Raw genomic sequence first — 18,248 nt, 5'->3', positions numbered from 1 at the left:
CCCTTCCAAAAAAGGATCGCAATTTTGAACAGTAATAAGAACTGTCATGAGATATGAAACCAATGTCCGGTTTTAAACCTTCTTTCTTCCTCCAATTCTCTTCTTTTCCCGCAAATATTAGGCGGGCTATAGCGATCAACTCACACTGGTACCTCACCCAAACGGGTCGAAATGATTGAAAAAAAAACTTAGTATGTGTGTGCCTATCTTAGGGTAGATGTTGAAACAAAATGTATCGGTCCATTCCCCTACAAACGGGAAAAAATTTTATTTCTATTTTAGTTTTTTCATAGATTTTTCTCAAATTTTCTATATTTTATGCTTGGTATTCGTGGACACGAATCGTGGACTTTAAATCATTTTTTTTCTAATGCCTCCTGACCACAAATTGAACATTTGAAGGGATATTGGTTCAAAAACCTCCTGATACAAAGTCGTGGATTTTTAAGACATATTTCCAATACACACTGACCAAAAAACTTACAATTTTTTAAGAACCGCCTTATTCAAAAGTGCATATATTTTTTGTTATCAAATCAAATCTAGAATTTTAAGGAATTTCTTTTTTAATTTTATTTTGTCATGTCTTTATCTAAATTTTTATCAAGAACCCATGACTAAAAGACCAGGATTTTCTGGGATATATTTTTAAGAACCTCCTGAATTGCTATAGTGGACTATAGTGGATCATTACGGTCAAAACGAAATAACGGGTTTAGATCCTTGAAGACAATTAAGTGGTGTCTGTCTGTCCTCGATGGGAGTATCTATTTTAGTTCAATCTTGGTGCGTTGTTATATTAATATGAAGCTTAGATCGAGTTCGACGATGGGCATATTGGTCTTCACCTTCTGGGCAACATTGGTCCACAGAAAAAGAATAAATTATAAAAAAAAAAATATTTTTGATTTTTATTTATTTATTTCATTTTATTTTTTTGATAATTTTTTTTTCGTCTAGAAATCATGAATTTTTCTCTAATATTTTTTAAGGACCTCAAGATCTCTAATCATGATTTTTTTAAGAATTTTTAAGACTTAGGCTTAAATCTTTTAGGAACATTTTCTAAAAGACTTCCTTCTCTCCAAGGGCGAACATTTTTTCAAAAACTCTTGGAAAAAGTTGTCAATTTTTTAAAGGACTTTTTGTAAAAAATTGTGGACTTAAAAAATGTCATGTTTTTTTTAAACATTTGTCATATTTGCAAAGTTCATTTTATTAAAAAAATAATCCGACAAAAAAATTAAAAGTTATGAATTTTTGAAAAAAAAATATCAAGAAGCTTAAGACCAGGATTTTCTGAAAATTTTTTCAAGAACCTTCTGAATCACATTAGTGGTTTACTTAAGAACTCCATGACCTAGTTTGTTTCTATAAAATTTCTTAAAAATCATGAGATTTTTCGGACAAAAGTCTTGGTTGTTTTTGAAAAGTTTTTATATGAACTTCTTAACAAGAATCGTGTTTCTTTTTTTATAAAAATGTCTTTAAGCACCATGATTCTTCCAACCAGAAACTTTAGATATTTATGGCAAATTTAAATTTTTTAATGGGCAAACGTCTGACCGTGATCGTGGATTTCTTATAAAATTCTCTTTTTATAACTCCAGACAAAATGTTGCATTGTAAGATTTTTATATATTTTCATTGCATTAACAGAAGAAATGCTTTCGATTGTTTAGATTAAAAAAAAATGCCGTAAAGCCGATGGTACCAACTTTCAAATTCCAAATTAAAAAAAAAAAAACAGCTGTTAAAAATGTTGCTAAAATCATAAAAATACCAAATATTCAGTGATTATGATTGGCCAAACAAAACAATAATGAGCCTATTCTAGTAGTTTTCTGGCACAAAAGAGATTATCTATTACAAAGTCTACAAACCAAATATTAGCAGGTAAAATAGCTGTAAGTACGGCCGGGCCAAGCTTAACAAGAATAATAATAGAATAATAGGAAGACGTGGACTTGCACCGACAATTTTCTGTCTTAAGCTGTAGTATCTATTACGAACCTCAAATGCCAAATGTGAAACAATTCCAGTGAATAATTTCGCTAAATCACCAAAATATCGAAAATAGGGAGGTACCATTATATGGGGGCTATACCAAAACGTGCACATACATGGCTCATTTTCAATATCAAAAGTCCTGCAGACATAATATACATTTAAGTAAAATTATCAATCTACTTCATTTCGATCGGAAGCTAGAATGATTTCCAGAGACGGATAGACGGACATCGCTAAATCGACATAGAATTTTATGCTGATCAAGAATATGTGGGGTCTAAAATGTATATTTCGAGGTGTTACAAACGGAATGACAAAGCTAATACTATGATGGAGGGTATAAAAAATGTCCCTTAAAAACTTGCTAAAATCTTCAGAACACAAAATATCAGGAAACAAGTACCGATCTTTAGCGAAACGTGAACCTATATAGGCGATGTTATGCCACAAGAGGTGGAATCCGTTACAAACCATAAGTACCGAATTTTAAACAATTCTGACTTAGATCATCAAAATGCAAAATATCGCGAGATACAATTATATAGGGACTATCGAAAATCTGAACCAACATGGTCCATCTATGAGCTTGCAAAATGTTAGACTTCTATCTGAATTCGTTCGAAGAATAGGGTAATTACAACGAAAAGACAGATATATTCTTGATCAGCATTAAATTCTATGTCGATTTAGTCCGTCTGTCTGTCCGTCTGTGGACATCAATTTAGCTTCCGAACAAATTGAAGTAAGTTGATAAAATTTTACATGTGTGTTTGTTCTGCAGGACTTTTAGTATTGAAAATGGGTCATGTAGGTCCACGTTTTGGTATAGCCCCCATATAACAGGAGGTACCTTATTCGGTATTTTGGTGATTGTAGCCAAATATTTAAATGGCATTGTCTGAAAATATATAGCCTCCATGTAACGGTACCTACCTAAATTCGATATTTCTATGATTTTAGCGACATTATTCGCCGGAATTGTTTTGAATATCGCATATGTAGTTCGTTTTGGGTACTGAAGTCTGTGACAGAAAATTGGCTACACAGATCCACGTTCTCGGTAATTCATTATATTCGGTATTTTGATTGTTTTAGCCACATTATTAATATTGTAATGGCCTATGACAAAACTAGCCTAGGTAGGTCCACGTTATTTTTCAACGTATTTTTTTAGTTTTCGAATTCTCTCCAAATGTTGGAGGGTAAGAAAAGTTCGGCCCGGACAAGCTTACTGCTTTGTTACTTGTTTTTATAAAATTGTTAAGTCCTCCCGACTAAATGAACAATTCTTTTCCGACTATTAAGAATTATTTTCAGACAAAAAAAATTGTTGGTTTTACCTTTTTTAAATAACCCTCTGACCAAAAACAAAAAAGATTTGTAAGGAGAAACAAGGACATCCAGACAAAATAAAAAATCAAATTTTTATTATCAAACAAGAAATGTTAATTCGAAGCACAGAGTCACGTCACTTGTCAGGTATAAACTACGCCATTAATCAACAACGAATTGTATTTATTAATTTTCAATACAAAATTGATTAAAGTATTTGCAAATTTAAGATATTTGTCGATAAGCATCTTATCCGTCCCTCATGAAGAAAACTGTATATCGATTTACGACCTTAAAAATGGAATACCTGAAGGACATATGGTAATTTCTTTTCATTTGGGTCTGCGACATTTCTTTCTGTGTTCATTACGTTAAAATTAAATTTCATTATTAACAGCGTACCATTATTCAATAGACATCGAAGTATATATCCACCATTTATCCAAAATATGACATTTTTCTTTGAATTCCATTCAAATACTGTTATATATTTGCTTTACATCTATTTGTGTTTTTTGAAACGTATGGACTATATAGGAAATGATATAGTTGATGGATTAACTCTTTTAAATAGAGTTCGAACAGCTCAAAAAAACTTCCCCTGCACTTCTCGACGAAGTCTTAATGTAACTTCAATTGACAGACTTTCGTATCTGAGCAGATTGGGCCAATCTGATATTATATTTGAGTATTCCCCAAAAAATTTATTTTACACCCAGCTGCAACTCAAGCTATATGCCGGGTGAAAATTATTGACACTAACAATGAGTTCTAGTTTAAAAACTAAATAACTACTCTCATTTTGTATTCACTTGTGACATTTTTGCTCACATCATTTATTATTCGATTTTATCGCCATTATCTAGTCAATCGGGGAAATGACTTTTATTATGTTAATTTTTATTTCATCATCATCATAATCTCTCTGTGTCACTCTCTTTCCATCCATTTCATTATATTTCATATTCTATGACAAATATAAATAGAAAAAACCATTCCATTTTCATAAATAGCAAAATTCAGAGGAAATCACCACTCAACAACATATCTGACATAAGTACGGAAAAGTCAACTGAGGGAGTGGAACATAAACGCAAAAAAAACCAACACACACAAAATACTCGTAGAGAATAAAAAAAACAAAAGAGGAAGCAAATTTGTTCAACGAAATGCACATAAAGACACTCTAATGATCGACTGAAAGGGAAATGTAAAAGATAAATAAATTTGAATCGAATTTATGCAAATTTAAATTGTTCTTCATTATGTCTCCACTTGAAATGTTGAAAAAGGCACAAAGGATGGTTGGCGGGTTGGTTGGTTGGCTGGTTGGATAACGATGACGGCAGCGATGATGCCATCCCATCGTACACACTGGCATCAACGCAGCCAAGTAGAAGCAACAGCAGGAGATGAGAACCTCGGCAATGATACTCATTGTTGTCATAAAAATCTACTTGAATTTAAATCAATTTAGAATATGAACAATCCCAGGCAAATGTAACAAATTCAAAACGTACCCGCACATTTTTCTATTTCCAACAATGCGGCGAAGAAATGGAGTCTGCTAAGAAAGGCGTTTACAGTATCATAACCCAAAAATGATGGATGCAGTTTGCAAATATATTTTTCATTGCAGCCAGAAACAGTGAACTTAAAGAGAAAATATGATTTGAGGATACAACAAAAAACTTACAACAAAAAAGCCGACTGGACAACAATGAGCAATGATTTAACAGATAAATGATTTAAATAAAGATATAATAAGTGTCCATGGCAGTCCCTTAGTTGGCATCGATAAGGAGTAAGGTAACACATCAGCATGATATTTCCATCCGTTTTCAAATTTAAAATGTTCCAAAGCGTAAGAGGGCTATCTCTACTAAATATGAATTGTGGTGTAGGGTGTAAAAAGGTCGGCCCGCCCGAATTTTTTTATATGTGATTTATCATTCAAAATGTTGGTATTAATAGAGTAGAGACCATAAAACGTGTAGCACCCGTTCTGTCTTCAAAATAAGCCTGAAATTGGAAAAAATTCTCATAATAATGATCGGACGTGGCTAGGTTAACTGCAAATGAATCAAACGGTTTCATTCGAAAGAGATTTGGAATCGCAAGCCAAAATCCTGATGGGCTACATTATAGACCATATTCAGTGGGTTAGAATAAAAGAGTCAATAAGTAGGTTGAGATCAACAGAAGCGTCTAGCCCTATTAAAAATGTTATAACAAATCTATGAGTAAGGATTTCTTAAGGCCGTAGTAGGGCAACAGCTTAGGACAGTTAGGATTTTTTATTAATATTCTTGTATTATAGGACCTGCCTCGTTTGATGGAATATTCCGCGGTCTTCAAGTTTTGTGCATATACAGATTACCTGTGCATTTTGTAGGCTTGAAGTTACTAAGGGGGCGTTTATATGGGGAATGGTGAGATAGCAATGACGTTACTCAAAAACTAATTAGCGCTTAGCCATTCTTACAAGGTGTTGATCAGGACTAAAGTAAGCAACTTGGAAACGACTATGGCTGAGAAACTTTTTTTCCCAGGGATCTTCTGGTTCGGTGAATTTTCCAGATCACATGGCCTTAAGCAGGAGTTTTTTAATGTCCGGAATGTGATATAAACAGGTAGAGGACAAGATGGACGGGTAGTGACACCGGGATGAAAACACATAAAAAATATAACTTCGTCATTCCGTTTGTAACTCCTTGAAATACTTATGTCAGACCCAACAAATTATACAGAGTGAGATAAAAAAATGCAACGCCATAATTTTAACGTTTTTTTTATTAATTAAATTTTATTGAATGCAAAAAATGTCGGAAATAGAATCAAATTTTAGAATAAGCTTAGACTTGTTCGAAGTGGTTACCTTTGGCACGAATTATGGCCTTCAAACGGCCAATGAAACCGTCACACGCTACCCGAATGTTGCTCTGTGGTATTTTGGCCCATTCTCCGCGAAGCGCTTGCTTGAGGTGATCGACACTTTGGTATTTTTTAGTGCCAACCTTGTATTTCAAAATACTCCACACACAATAGTCCAACGGATTGGTATCCGGAGATATTGGTGCCCATTGTGCGCTGGAAATAAAGGGAGGAACCTCATTTTGTAACCGTGCTGAGTGCGATGGTGCTGAGTCCTGTTGGAATGACCAAGGTCTGCGGCAAAAATGTTTGCGTGTCCAAGGCATAAATACACCCTCCAGAATATTTTCGCGATAATATTCGGCATTTATTCTGATTCCACGGTCGATTAATACGAGCAGAGAGCGACCATCGGCTGCTATGGCAGCCCACGCCATCACCATGGCCGCCGCTTGAGTTTTGGAGGCCAACCGAAGGTGCACATTTTCAGCTGACCTCTTTGGCAAGTAAACACGATCATTTTGTTTGTTTACAAACTGCTGGACAACGAAAATTTTCTCATCGGGGAAAACCAAATTCGGCAGTTCACCACTTTCTTAACTCTTTTGAGTCTATTTTCTTTCTATTGCAGTTTAAGTTCTTGCACTTTTTGGAATTTCAATGGCTTTACCCCGAGCTCATTTTTCTAAATTTTTGCCGAATGGAATATTGCGACGTGTTCAGCTCACAAGCCATTTTTCGGTTACTGCGACGCGGGTTTCGATCAAGTCGCTTCTTAACTTTTCGAACCATTTCTGCTGATGTTGCTGTTTTCTTCCGTCCACTTTCTTGACGTTTGGTTTTGAACTCCCATTAGTAAGTCGGAGGACATTACTTAATGTCTTTGTGCATTATTTTATAACATGAAGAAGGAGACGAGAAAGTTCCTTTGGATGACCTTTATAAAATCGATTCCTGACTCGATTTTCGGAGGTTCGCCCGTATGTCCATTCGTTCATGTCTTTTTGTGAACAAAATGCAGGTAACATTTGATGTCCAATTAAGTTAAATTTAACGCAGGTCATTTGTTTGACCCAAAGGCGAACTCTCTTGAAATTCCTGGTAATCGGCCCAAAATTTAGATAAAGCTTCCATATCCATATTCGTCCGATTTCCACTTTTTGTGCAATATCCAAATGGGCCGGATTTCGGCACGTACGACAGAATTAAGTATAGAAGCAAGAACTCCGAATTTGGTGAAAATTGGTTAAGTAGCTATATCTTATATGTATTTCATCACATTTGGTGTTGAGGTCCCTCACATTCGCAATATGTAATCCAAAACAATGGTATCCGCTAAAAATACAGCTCAGAAATAACTCTACCAAATTTTATCAAAATCGGCTCAGATTTGGATATGGCTCCCATATGATTAATATCAGCCAAAATTGGATGGATTTTTTCACATTTTACTAAATTTCATTTGGCGAAAAACGGTTCCTATATATCTATTGCTTCGATATCAATTTATTTAATATAGTCCTTCTCGAAGTCATATCATGCACTTTATAGCAATGTTGACATCGATTCAGTGTTGGAAATGCCCCCAATAATTTAGTTTCTTCTGATTCCAAATTATAACTGGTTTATAGTTGGTATGATCTGCTTCACATAAATTTTCAATATAAAAGTTTATTTGTTAAAGGTAGATCTACTAAATATGTATAGTGGTTTAGGGCATCATATAGTTGGCTCCGCCCAACTTCTGACATTTAGTTATGGTTTTCTTCCTTCGAAAATGTCGAACAAAATAAAAAAACATACAAATGTCATAATAATTTCATAGAGTACTGTATCCTGCACTAGGAGCCCCAATACTTGATGATGCACACTGTCTGTCAGTTATTTTCCCTCGGTTTTCTGCGACATCCGTGTACTCTGTTTAAAACACTTGAAACTGTCTCTGTACTTCACTAAGTACTTGTGTTTCAAACACATACACACAAACACGGAGACACCCATACTCAGTACCCACACCTACATGGAAGTCCTCAATACATGCTAACACATTTGTAAATACATTGACTTACTTCCTTCCTTCGAAGCCAGAGGAGAAAGAGGTGGTGACAACGACAGCCATAAGAAAAATAGAACTAAAATGTTGTAATACTCTGTGCAATGCAATGTGTTTTCGACATCCGCTTCATTTAGACGTTCGAATAGAAAACAGTCCACACACACACACGGAGAGGGCCCAAAACATCTATTCCCGCCACTCGCAGCCGAATCCTATCCAACCTACTTTGTATGGCGCAACAATATCCTCCGGTTGGTTTCTGGCTCATTCATTTTTACCACTTCACATTTTATTCCCATTCATACTCACCCATTTGCCTGCATCACGTTCGTCAGCATTTTTGATAAGCAACAATGTTCGGGATAATATCACACGCTGTGACGATGGTATTGGATACAGGGCTGATGAATCCGATACACGATACCATCTGCAATGAAAGCAACACAGAGCGAATGAAGGAAAAAAAAAAAACATTTAAGAAGTAGAAGGAAAACAAGTGGAAAATGATGCTGAACAAAAATAAAAAAAAAAAACGAAAAGTGAATAGAGTACAAAACAAACATGCTGCAAACAAACACACTCATACACACACACATGCATACAAGCCAGGCGAGTATAACCAATTTCCTGCACCCATACAGATAAGCACTGAAGTATGAAAATCATGAATTACTCCATCTTAGCCAATGTTGAGTGTTTGCTTTGTAATGTCGAGGAGCCGACGTAGGGGAAGGAGGAGGCTGTGGTAGGGTAAAAAATATGCTTTTTTATGGTAATTGAGCTATGATATGTTTAAATTGGTTTTAAAAATATGCTCTCTTGATACAAGGAGGCGGGGAAGGGGGGTGTATTTTTGTTACGAACGAGGAAATTACAGAGGCATTGGATTTTCGGTAATCCTGCCGTAATGGAAATCAATATTCATAACAGATTATTGACAATGTAAGCTTTTACGTGAAATTGCTTTTAGAAAATCATTGCCTTGGGTGGATCGATTGTACGGGCGGTCACAATGTCAGGCGGGCAAGCCGGCAGTCAAGGAGTAAGGTATATTTTAAGGCAATATAAATAATCCCTAAAAATCTCATTGGAACAACAGTATTGGATGATGATACAATTTTTTTTGTATGCAATGAATTTCATTTTGCGAACAATGAATCCCAAGGAAACAAATTTAATAACAAAGAGAGGGTAATAGGTTCTGGCTATTTTGAAAATCATTTAGAAACATTTTCTTTTTTGGTTTATTCAAGTGGAACGAATTTCTAATCTCAGTAATAGTTTTATGATTTTCTCAATGAAATATCCTTTTTTACTAAGAATAAGTTAGTAAGTATCAGTTGTTTTGTCGAAAGAGGAGTATCGACTGTCTACTATTCATACGCGACAAAATATATGAAATTTCCTGAAAGCATTGAATGTCCTTCCCAACACCAGCGTTTGCTTTTCAGGATATCCTTAATAAGAAGATTTTAAAAGACCACAAGAGCACAAGTGGTCTTATTCTCATAGAAGAGCACAGGTGGTCTTCTTCTCATAGAAGAGCAAAAGTCACATGGTCTTCACATGATCTAATGATTTCTGCCGTCCTCCGAGTAACAAAGCGTTAGACGGGAATACTTTTTCCAAGACTGGCTCTCATTAAGTTGAGTGGCCGGTAATTCATTCACACAGGAGCTTCGGCTTGCTGTTCCACATGAGTTTCGACTCGCTGTTCCACAGGAGTTTCGGCTCGCTGTTCCACAGGAGCTTCGGCTCGCTATTCCACAGGGGCTTCGGCTCGCTGCTCCACAGGAATTTCGGCTAGCTTATTATAGTCAAATATTGGTAGTAGAGTAGCCGTAGTTATAAACCGTAGCATGACTAGTTACCACGATCCTGTAGACGACCCAAATAACAAAACCCGAGCTGCCGAACCCGAACGAGCCCCGATCCATCTACAAAGCCTAACGCATCGGTTACCATATCTACCCTCAACAAGCTGTCGAACCCAAACATACCTCAATCCTCCTACAAAGACCTGGACAGCTTCTTCCGAGGATCTCCCCTGTGAATTGCTAGCTTGTATACCACAGGTCGCCAATCTGTCTCCCTGTACGTCCACGTGCCAACCATCATATCGTCGACAACCGACTACCACCAGTTCCCGATTATCTGCAAATCGTCAACAACCCTCATCACCCGAACAGAAACATCGTAATCCCTGATCGTCGAATACCGACGACCACAAGTTCCAGATTGCCTTCAAATCGTCAACAACCTCCTTCACCCGAACACAAACATCGTTATTCCTGATCGTCGACAACCGACGACCACAAGTTCTCGATAACCTTCAAATCGTCAACTCGAATGTCACCCGAACGCAACACCGCGATTCCGGATTGTCCACGAGTCATACACCCTCTTGACTAGAATACGAGTAAACATCGAATCCCGATCATCAATTAAACATCATTACTTTGAATTCACGAACACCTCCGAAGTCCATTTGTCATTCTATATTCCATCTTTATCTTTTCGTATTTCAATCCGAGTAGATTGTAATTTAGCATTAAATATCAATAAAACATCCGATTTTTACCCCCAGGAAAGGGAGAAATCTACTCTTATTATTTCATAAGGTTTAGTGCGTCCTTATGGAGACCCTGGGTACAGCTGAGCTTACCTCAGCCGACGAGAAAACCACGTTACAAGACTTCTTGGTCTTCTACGAGAATAATATTCGGTCTCCTACGAGAGGAACTTTTGGTGCTCTATGAGAGGACCTCTGGTCTTTAAAGAGAGGGCTTCTTGCTTTTGTATGAGAAAATCCCTTGGTCGTCTATGAGACGATCCATCGGTCTTTTATGAAAATATTCCTATTTCCGCTGTTGAAAGATCCCTTAGACTTCTATAAAAGACGTCTATGCGAAGACCCTTACTAAAAGACTTCTTTAGTCTTCTATAAAACGACTCCTTGGTCTTCTATGACAACACCCTACGAGAAGTCCCATCCGTCTTATATGAGAAGGCAAGAGGTTTTAATAAAGAGGATACATCTACATCTAATGAGAACACCCCTTGGACTTCTACAAGAGGACCTTTTATATTCCATGAGAAGAGCCCTTGGTCTTCTACGAGAAGTCCCATCCGTCTTATATGAGTAGGCATGAGGTTTTAATAAAGAGGATACATCTTTCTTTTATATCTTAATCTTCAATAAGAAAATTAATTCCTCTTGTTCTTCTGTAATTTAATTTTTATTGCTATTCTATGAGAATACCAACTTCTCTTTTACAAAAAAATGTTATTCTTTTTCGTGGTGTTTTCACTTTTTCCACTGACTCGGTTCTCTAAAAATTACATTTTGATTGAAATCACGTGAATGTCACACCAATATCACTTCTTCAGCATTTTATTAAAGCCTCTGTAAATCCAATGGGCTGCCTAAAAACTAACTCATTAAAATTCCTTAAATATGCTACTCGTTCAGCAGTATTAACCGAACCCTAAAATTGGTCTATAACACGAAGGGGATAACGTAGGCATACGCTCATTCAGCCACATTTCCCCATGGGCAAGATATTTAATCTCAGAAAATATGTTGTTGAAGCTGCCTGCCATGACGACGAGAACGACTACGGTGATGATGGCGTTGGCGCTGATGGAAAAGTGCCCCACCGAAATGATAAGCGTTAAAATTAAAAGCAAACAAGGAAGTTAAAGTCAAGCCGTCCTCAAGGATATGCTTTAATACATGTGTAAATCATGTGTGGAATGTGTGTGAGTGTGCACACACGTATGTGTATTAACACACACATACCTAAGAATTTAACTATTTCCTTTTTGTGTGATTATAGAGGAATGCGTGCCTGGCATAACAAAATCCAAGAAATGTAGCAATTTTTTGCTGTTGTTACTTCTGCGGATAGGAAAAATATGTGCGACAGATTATGCTTAAGTAGCGTTTATTGATTTCGTGTTCATATGTTTTGGGGTTATTACATGTATATATTTAGCAGAGTGAGGGGAGGATATAGAGATTTGAATTCAATGACTTTATTAGAAAGATTGTTGTGGGACATAATTGTGGTGGATACTGATAAACGTTTTAATTAGGGTAACAATTTTGTTAATTAAACTAGCTAAGATAATTCATAGCCTACTTTTATACAAAGTACGGGACTAAGCGGCTTTAAAATAAAAAATAAATAAATTTATTTCTAGTATTTAAGCTGTTTTTAAAATTATGAAAATTAACAAGTATAAAAACATTAAGTTCGGCCGGGCCGAACATCGTTGCAGTTAAACTTTTCAAAAAAAAAAAACAATGTGAGTGAGTCCGTTATATGGAGGGCTATACCAAAAAGGGTACCCATTTAGACAACATTATACCACAAGAATTGTTATCTATTCCAAGCCTTAAATGCCAAATTTGAAAACTTCCGTGGGTAAATATGACCATTATATGGCGGCTACAGGAAAAAATGGACCACCGGGGCTAGAACCCATTATAACCTACATATACAAATTTTAAGAAAAAGCCGTGAAAAATGCGGCAGAAATCATCAAAATATCGAATAGCGGGAGTTACCGTTTTATGGGGCTATACGAAAACGTGGACCTATATATGTAAGGTTCCGCCAGTGAAACTAGAACCGATTATGACCCACATAAACCAGTTTTTTAACAAATCCGTGGAAAAATGTGGAGAAAATCATCAAAATACCGAATATCGGGAGGTACCGTTATATGGGGACTATACCAAGACGTGGACCGATATATCTCATTTTCAATTCCAATTCAATTTCATGAATTCAATTCAATTCCATGAACTTTGGTAAACAAAGTACAGTTCGCAATTATTGCCATATCCAGATGAAATTTTGCACAAATCAATTGTTTGGCCCAAGGACTAACCCTATTGAAATTGGAGATAATCGATCAAAATTTAGATGTAGCTCCAATATATATCTTCCGTCCGATTTGCCTTTTATTGTACACCAAACGTATAATATCATCCCGAATGGTATGGAATTTTGCACATAATCCCAAACCTAAAAATAAGTATGCCAAATTCGATCGAAATCGGTTACGATATAGCTATAGCTCCCATATATATTGTTCATCCGATTTGTTATTTTTGTCCTCCGCAGCCGTAATATGCACTCTGTAACAACAATATTTGGGGAAATATATCGAATACAGCCCAGAAATACATTTGCCAAATTTTATCGAGATCGGTTCAGCTTTGGATATAGCTCCCGAATTTAGTCTAGAAGCTAGTATGTCAAATTTGGTGAATATCGGTTCAGATATAGCTATAGCTCCCATATAAACTGTTCATCCGATTTGTTATATTTGTTACCAACAGCCGTAATATGCACTCCGTAACAACGATATTCAGGGAAATATATCACATACAGCTCAGAAATATCTTTGCAAAATTTTATGGAGATCGGTTCCGATTTAGATATACCTCCCATATATATCTTTATCCGATTTCAAATTAATTGTGCACCAAATGGGCAATACAAGTCCGAATTTAAAAGATACAAATGCTTCGGCATATTTAGTCCTTTGAACTTTAAATTATAATTATAATCATAGCATGTATGATTGAATTCTCCCATAAAAACTTTTAACTGTTATCCGGAGCTCTACTAAATTAGCAAAGTGGTGTAGGGTATCATAAAGACTTTCTTAACTGGTTTTTACATGAATGCATGGTATTTTCAAATGTCTCATTTCGAGTCTGAGCACCAACAATTGCATATGTCCATAATTTCCAGATTCCAGCTTTATTAAGTCTTTAACCCAATATGAATGGTACCAAATATAGTAACAGTTAGTACTTTATGTACACATTTTTTTAACACATCCTTATTGTAATTCTACATTGCCAATGCAATTCCCACACCAGTATATGGTACCATTAATTCAGTTTATAGCCATTATAGGTCGAACTTCGATAAATTTCAACATCTTTAACAGTTGTACACCAATAGTAACCCAACTTCTAAATCTCACAAGTTAACCGTTCGCTATTCCCTTTGTATAGCTCTGAGTACTTTTTAGTACACTTTTAGTTCACTTTCAACTAATTCAGCCCCTATTGAACCTTTGCTAAGTAAAAATATCAGAATTCCTTACAGTTGTAACTCGTTTTTACAACGACTTCGAAAACACATTTCTGAATTCTACTGCAGCATTACATTGCTATAGATGTGTACTTTAAAGCTCAGATTTTTTCCATGACCGGGTAAAAGTATGCCAATACAGAATTTGATACCGTTTAGCACCCTAATACCCTTTTGCTGGCAAAATATCACAGCATAACAAAAACTTTGACCTCTTCCACGTTTCTGTTTTAACAGTTCCCTAAATACCACAGTACACAAATTAGTACCTTCTAGTACTTTTAGTACCATGTAATTGGACTTTTAAAAAAATCGTCCCTAATGTTCCCTTTATATTCGACATTTCAGGAATATAGCATTACCCGCGCAATGGATACAGTTAAACTACACTAAGTACCATTTGGTCCATTTAGTATCAGATAAACCCGTATTTTTAGGATGCAGCTTAATCCTACACCTACTATTAAATCCTTAAAAAAACCAGTTCACATAAACATTCCAAAAATTTCCGAAAAAATCCGAAATATGATATTGTTCTCTCAAGTAAAATTTCAAAGTTACATTTTAGCACTTTTCGTACCCTTGAAGAATAGATTCCCAAAAACGACGCCTTATTCTCGTTCTCTACTCTAAGCGTGGTGATCGTGAAAATTTTCAAAGACCTGGCTTATGAATCGCCGAATAAAAATCCTATACCATTGCCTTTATTTTAGCAACCCTGACGTATGAATGTAAAAATTCGCACCATAACAATGTTGCACATTTAAGTACATTTTGCAACCTAATAAATTTCCAATAGTTCCGGCAACTGTTCCCCACTGTCCTCACTAGGAAGTATGGATTTCCAAAAACCATTTTTTTTTTGGTTTTCTATAACGGGAGGCACCCTCATATAAAATAATAAAATAAATCTGTAACTCTAACCTTTGATAGATAATTAAAAAAAAATCACTACTCACATCAACTCCCTTCCCCGCAAGGGAATAATCCTCATTAAAAATTGCAAAGATCTACCCTTAAAAGATCGCTTAACAACAGTGCCGTTTCATTTCACTTTTGTAGTATTTGTACCCTTTATATACGAATTTCCGAAAATCTCGCCTTAACTCACACCATCAGTGAATCCCATGACCCTTAAGATTCAGTTCAGATAGATAGGTAAATAATAGATATTCAAATTTACTGAGAACAAGTCAAAACGCAGTTTAGTTCGGCTGGGCCGAATCTTTAACACCCTCCACCATTTGGAAGAAGTTTGCAGAAAATGCCGCTAAAATTTTAAAACTTCAGAATTTAAGGTGTTACAGTAATACGGGGATATATAAAAAAATGTGGAACTCTACAGACAATTCTACGACAGCGGGAACGGTGCTTACTACGAGCTCCAAAAACCAACCTTGAGAGGGCTATAAGAAGCCATGCACAGGCATTTTTCTTTAATAGGAAGTATTGCCCATTGTGAGGTCCAAATTAAAAATTTAACATAATTCCGATAAAAATCAACAAAATACTAAGTATAGGGAGGTACCGTTATATGGGGGTTAGATGAAGACCTGGACCTATATAAGCAATTTTCTGTCAGTGGGGGTGATATCCTTTACGAACTGATACCGAATATCGGAGGGGTACAGTTATATGGGGACCATACCTAAACTTGGATCTATATGAAATGTTCTTTGCAAAAACGTTCATCAGATATATATGGAAAACAATCTGCCAATTCAAAAATATAACTAAAGCCAGAGTGATTTCCACAGGCGGACAGAAAGACGGGCGGACATGGTTACATAGAAATAGAAAACCTACAAAATGTATATAACAAATTTGAATAGTTCTGTTGTTAGTTTTCCATTTCAACATTAGTTTCCATGTAAAACAAATAAACAAAAACATTTTCACAATTCTAACAAAAATTATTTATCAAATTTTGAATTCCCTCTCGTCATAATTTATCCATTTGTGCAATAAACTTTAATGAAGTCAGACATCATTAAAATATTTGCAAGGTAATCCATTGGGAGAAGACAACGAACATAAAAACAGTCCCATCTCACACACACACTCACTCACACATACATGCACATATACTACCAATCATAAATTCACAAAGTAAAATAACAAACACAAAACTCAAAACGCAAAAAAAATGTCGAACAACTTACGTGAATATAGGTAATGGACTGCCTTGGATGTTACACGGCATGTGAACATCATTGCCCCGCTCCACATGGATGTCCATAACGGGTTTTTGGGTTGTACGTGGCGCTAAGTTTTTACTAAGCTCTGCAATAAAAACAACAAAAAGAGAGAGAGAGAGCGAGAGGAAATAAAACACGTTAGTTGCTGTGCAACACTGAAGTTGCCACCTATGTGGGTTCTCATAAATGTCTATATCTCTGTGTCCATGTGGGTGTAGGTGTGTTCGTTTGTGTTCAACCAAATGTGGGTGTATGTAATACTAACCTTTGACCTGTAACATTACAGCCTCACTGCGTTGTCTATCGCCATTCAGAGTATTGGTAACCAGACACGAATATTTCACCAAACTATCTTCGGTGCGCACCGTTCGAATGTATAAATCTCCTGATGCTGATAGGACCACATAGCGGCCAGCTGAAATGTAACAAAAAAGCGAATGTATTTAATAGGCGTATATGTACTTTTCGTTTGTAACAAAATTTAAGAATTTTCCAATACTTTTTAGTTCAGAAAAATCAATACCCCTTTTCATGTGTTTTTGCTTTAAAACAAGATTTTTATAACATCCTTGGGGATTTGTCGGAGCAAAGGAAGACAACGAAAAAAAATGTAAGAATATATCCACTTACAAGCAACATATATGAAAATCGAATAATGTTAACCATTTGGAGACATAAATATATAATAGGGAGAAAATGGCCTTCATTGCAAAATAAAAAAACGAGTATAGATCCGACAATGTCAAAAAAATTAAAAATTCTACAAGTTTTTCAAAAACTGATACCCTACACCACTATGTATATTTAGAACTTGTTTGAAGTAAATAATACTAACTATAATGGTTTAAAATTTGAAATATCAAACCAAATAATAATGTAAGGGAACTATATCATAATCTGAATCGATTTGCACTAAATTTAACAGAGGTATATTTCTGGCCAATCCTTTAATTAAAATTAAGAATAAACCAAATAGCGAAACCCACATTATCATCTAATTTCGTTGGAAATTGTGGTAGAAACCTTCAAAATACGGAAAATCGGGAGGTGGCGTTAAATGGGGGCCAGAGATGGTCCGTTTAACATTTTTTTTTCGAAAACGTCATATAACTGTATAAAACGTAGAAAAAGTATAAAACGTCATAAACTCCTAAAATATTTTGATAAGTTGATAAATTTTTTCGATCGTATAATTAAAACCTCGCTGCTGATGAGGGTGATAGTTTCCTTGTATAAATCTTCCAAATGGGACAAAGTTACATCAGAGACCTCATAACCGAAGGCTGGATTTTGCTCTATATATGGATTCATTAATGTTTTCTTTGTAACATTTTTATACCATCAGCCATATGGCTAGAGAGGGTATACAGGGTGAGATAAAAAAACTGCAACAAGGACAAACGCCAAAATTTTCACATTTTGGCTCCACCGTACTATGGAGGGTATACTAATTTTGTCATTCCGTTTGTAACTCCTCGAAATACTCATGTCAGGACCAACAAAGTATATATATTCTTGATCAGCGTAAAATTCTAAGACGATTTAGCCATGTTCGTCTATCTGTCTGTCCGTCTGTCTGTCTGTGTGTGTGTAATCACGCTATCTTTCGAACAAATTGAGATAGAAGGCTAAATTTTTGCAGACATGTATATTTTGCCA

At 35.7% G+C, this 18,248-nt stretch overlaps 1 protein-coding gene across 1 annotated transcript in view; it reads right to left on the bottom strand.

The window, feature by feature from the left end:
* Window positions 1–18,248, bottom strand: part of LOC101892598 (cell adhesion molecule Dscam2) — a 256,452-nt gene that overhangs the window by 122,928 nt on the left and 115,276 nt on the right. The window contains exons 6-8 of the mRNA XM_059121268.1: window positions 16,855–17,004; window positions 16,554–16,674; window positions 8,582–8,699 (exon numbers count right to left, since the gene is read on the bottom strand). Coding sequence (XP_058977251.1) covers window positions 8,582–8,699; window positions 16,554–16,674; window positions 16,855–17,004 — 389 coding nt within the window. The remainder of the gene's footprint in view (window positions 1–8,581; window positions 8,700–16,553; window positions 16,675–16,854; window positions 17,005–18,248) is intronic.

Source organism: Musca domestica, unplaced genomic scaffold, assembly GCF_030504385.1.
Source record: "Musca domestica strain aabys unplaced genomic scaffold, Musca_domestica.polishedcontigs.V.1.1 1, whole genome shotgun sequence".
Lineage (NCBI taxonomy): Eukaryota > Metazoa > Arthropoda > Insecta > Diptera > Muscidae > Musca > Musca domestica.
The sequence above is the reverse complement of the archived record's forward strand: the minus strand, read 5'-3'. Positions and strand labels throughout refer to the sequence as shown.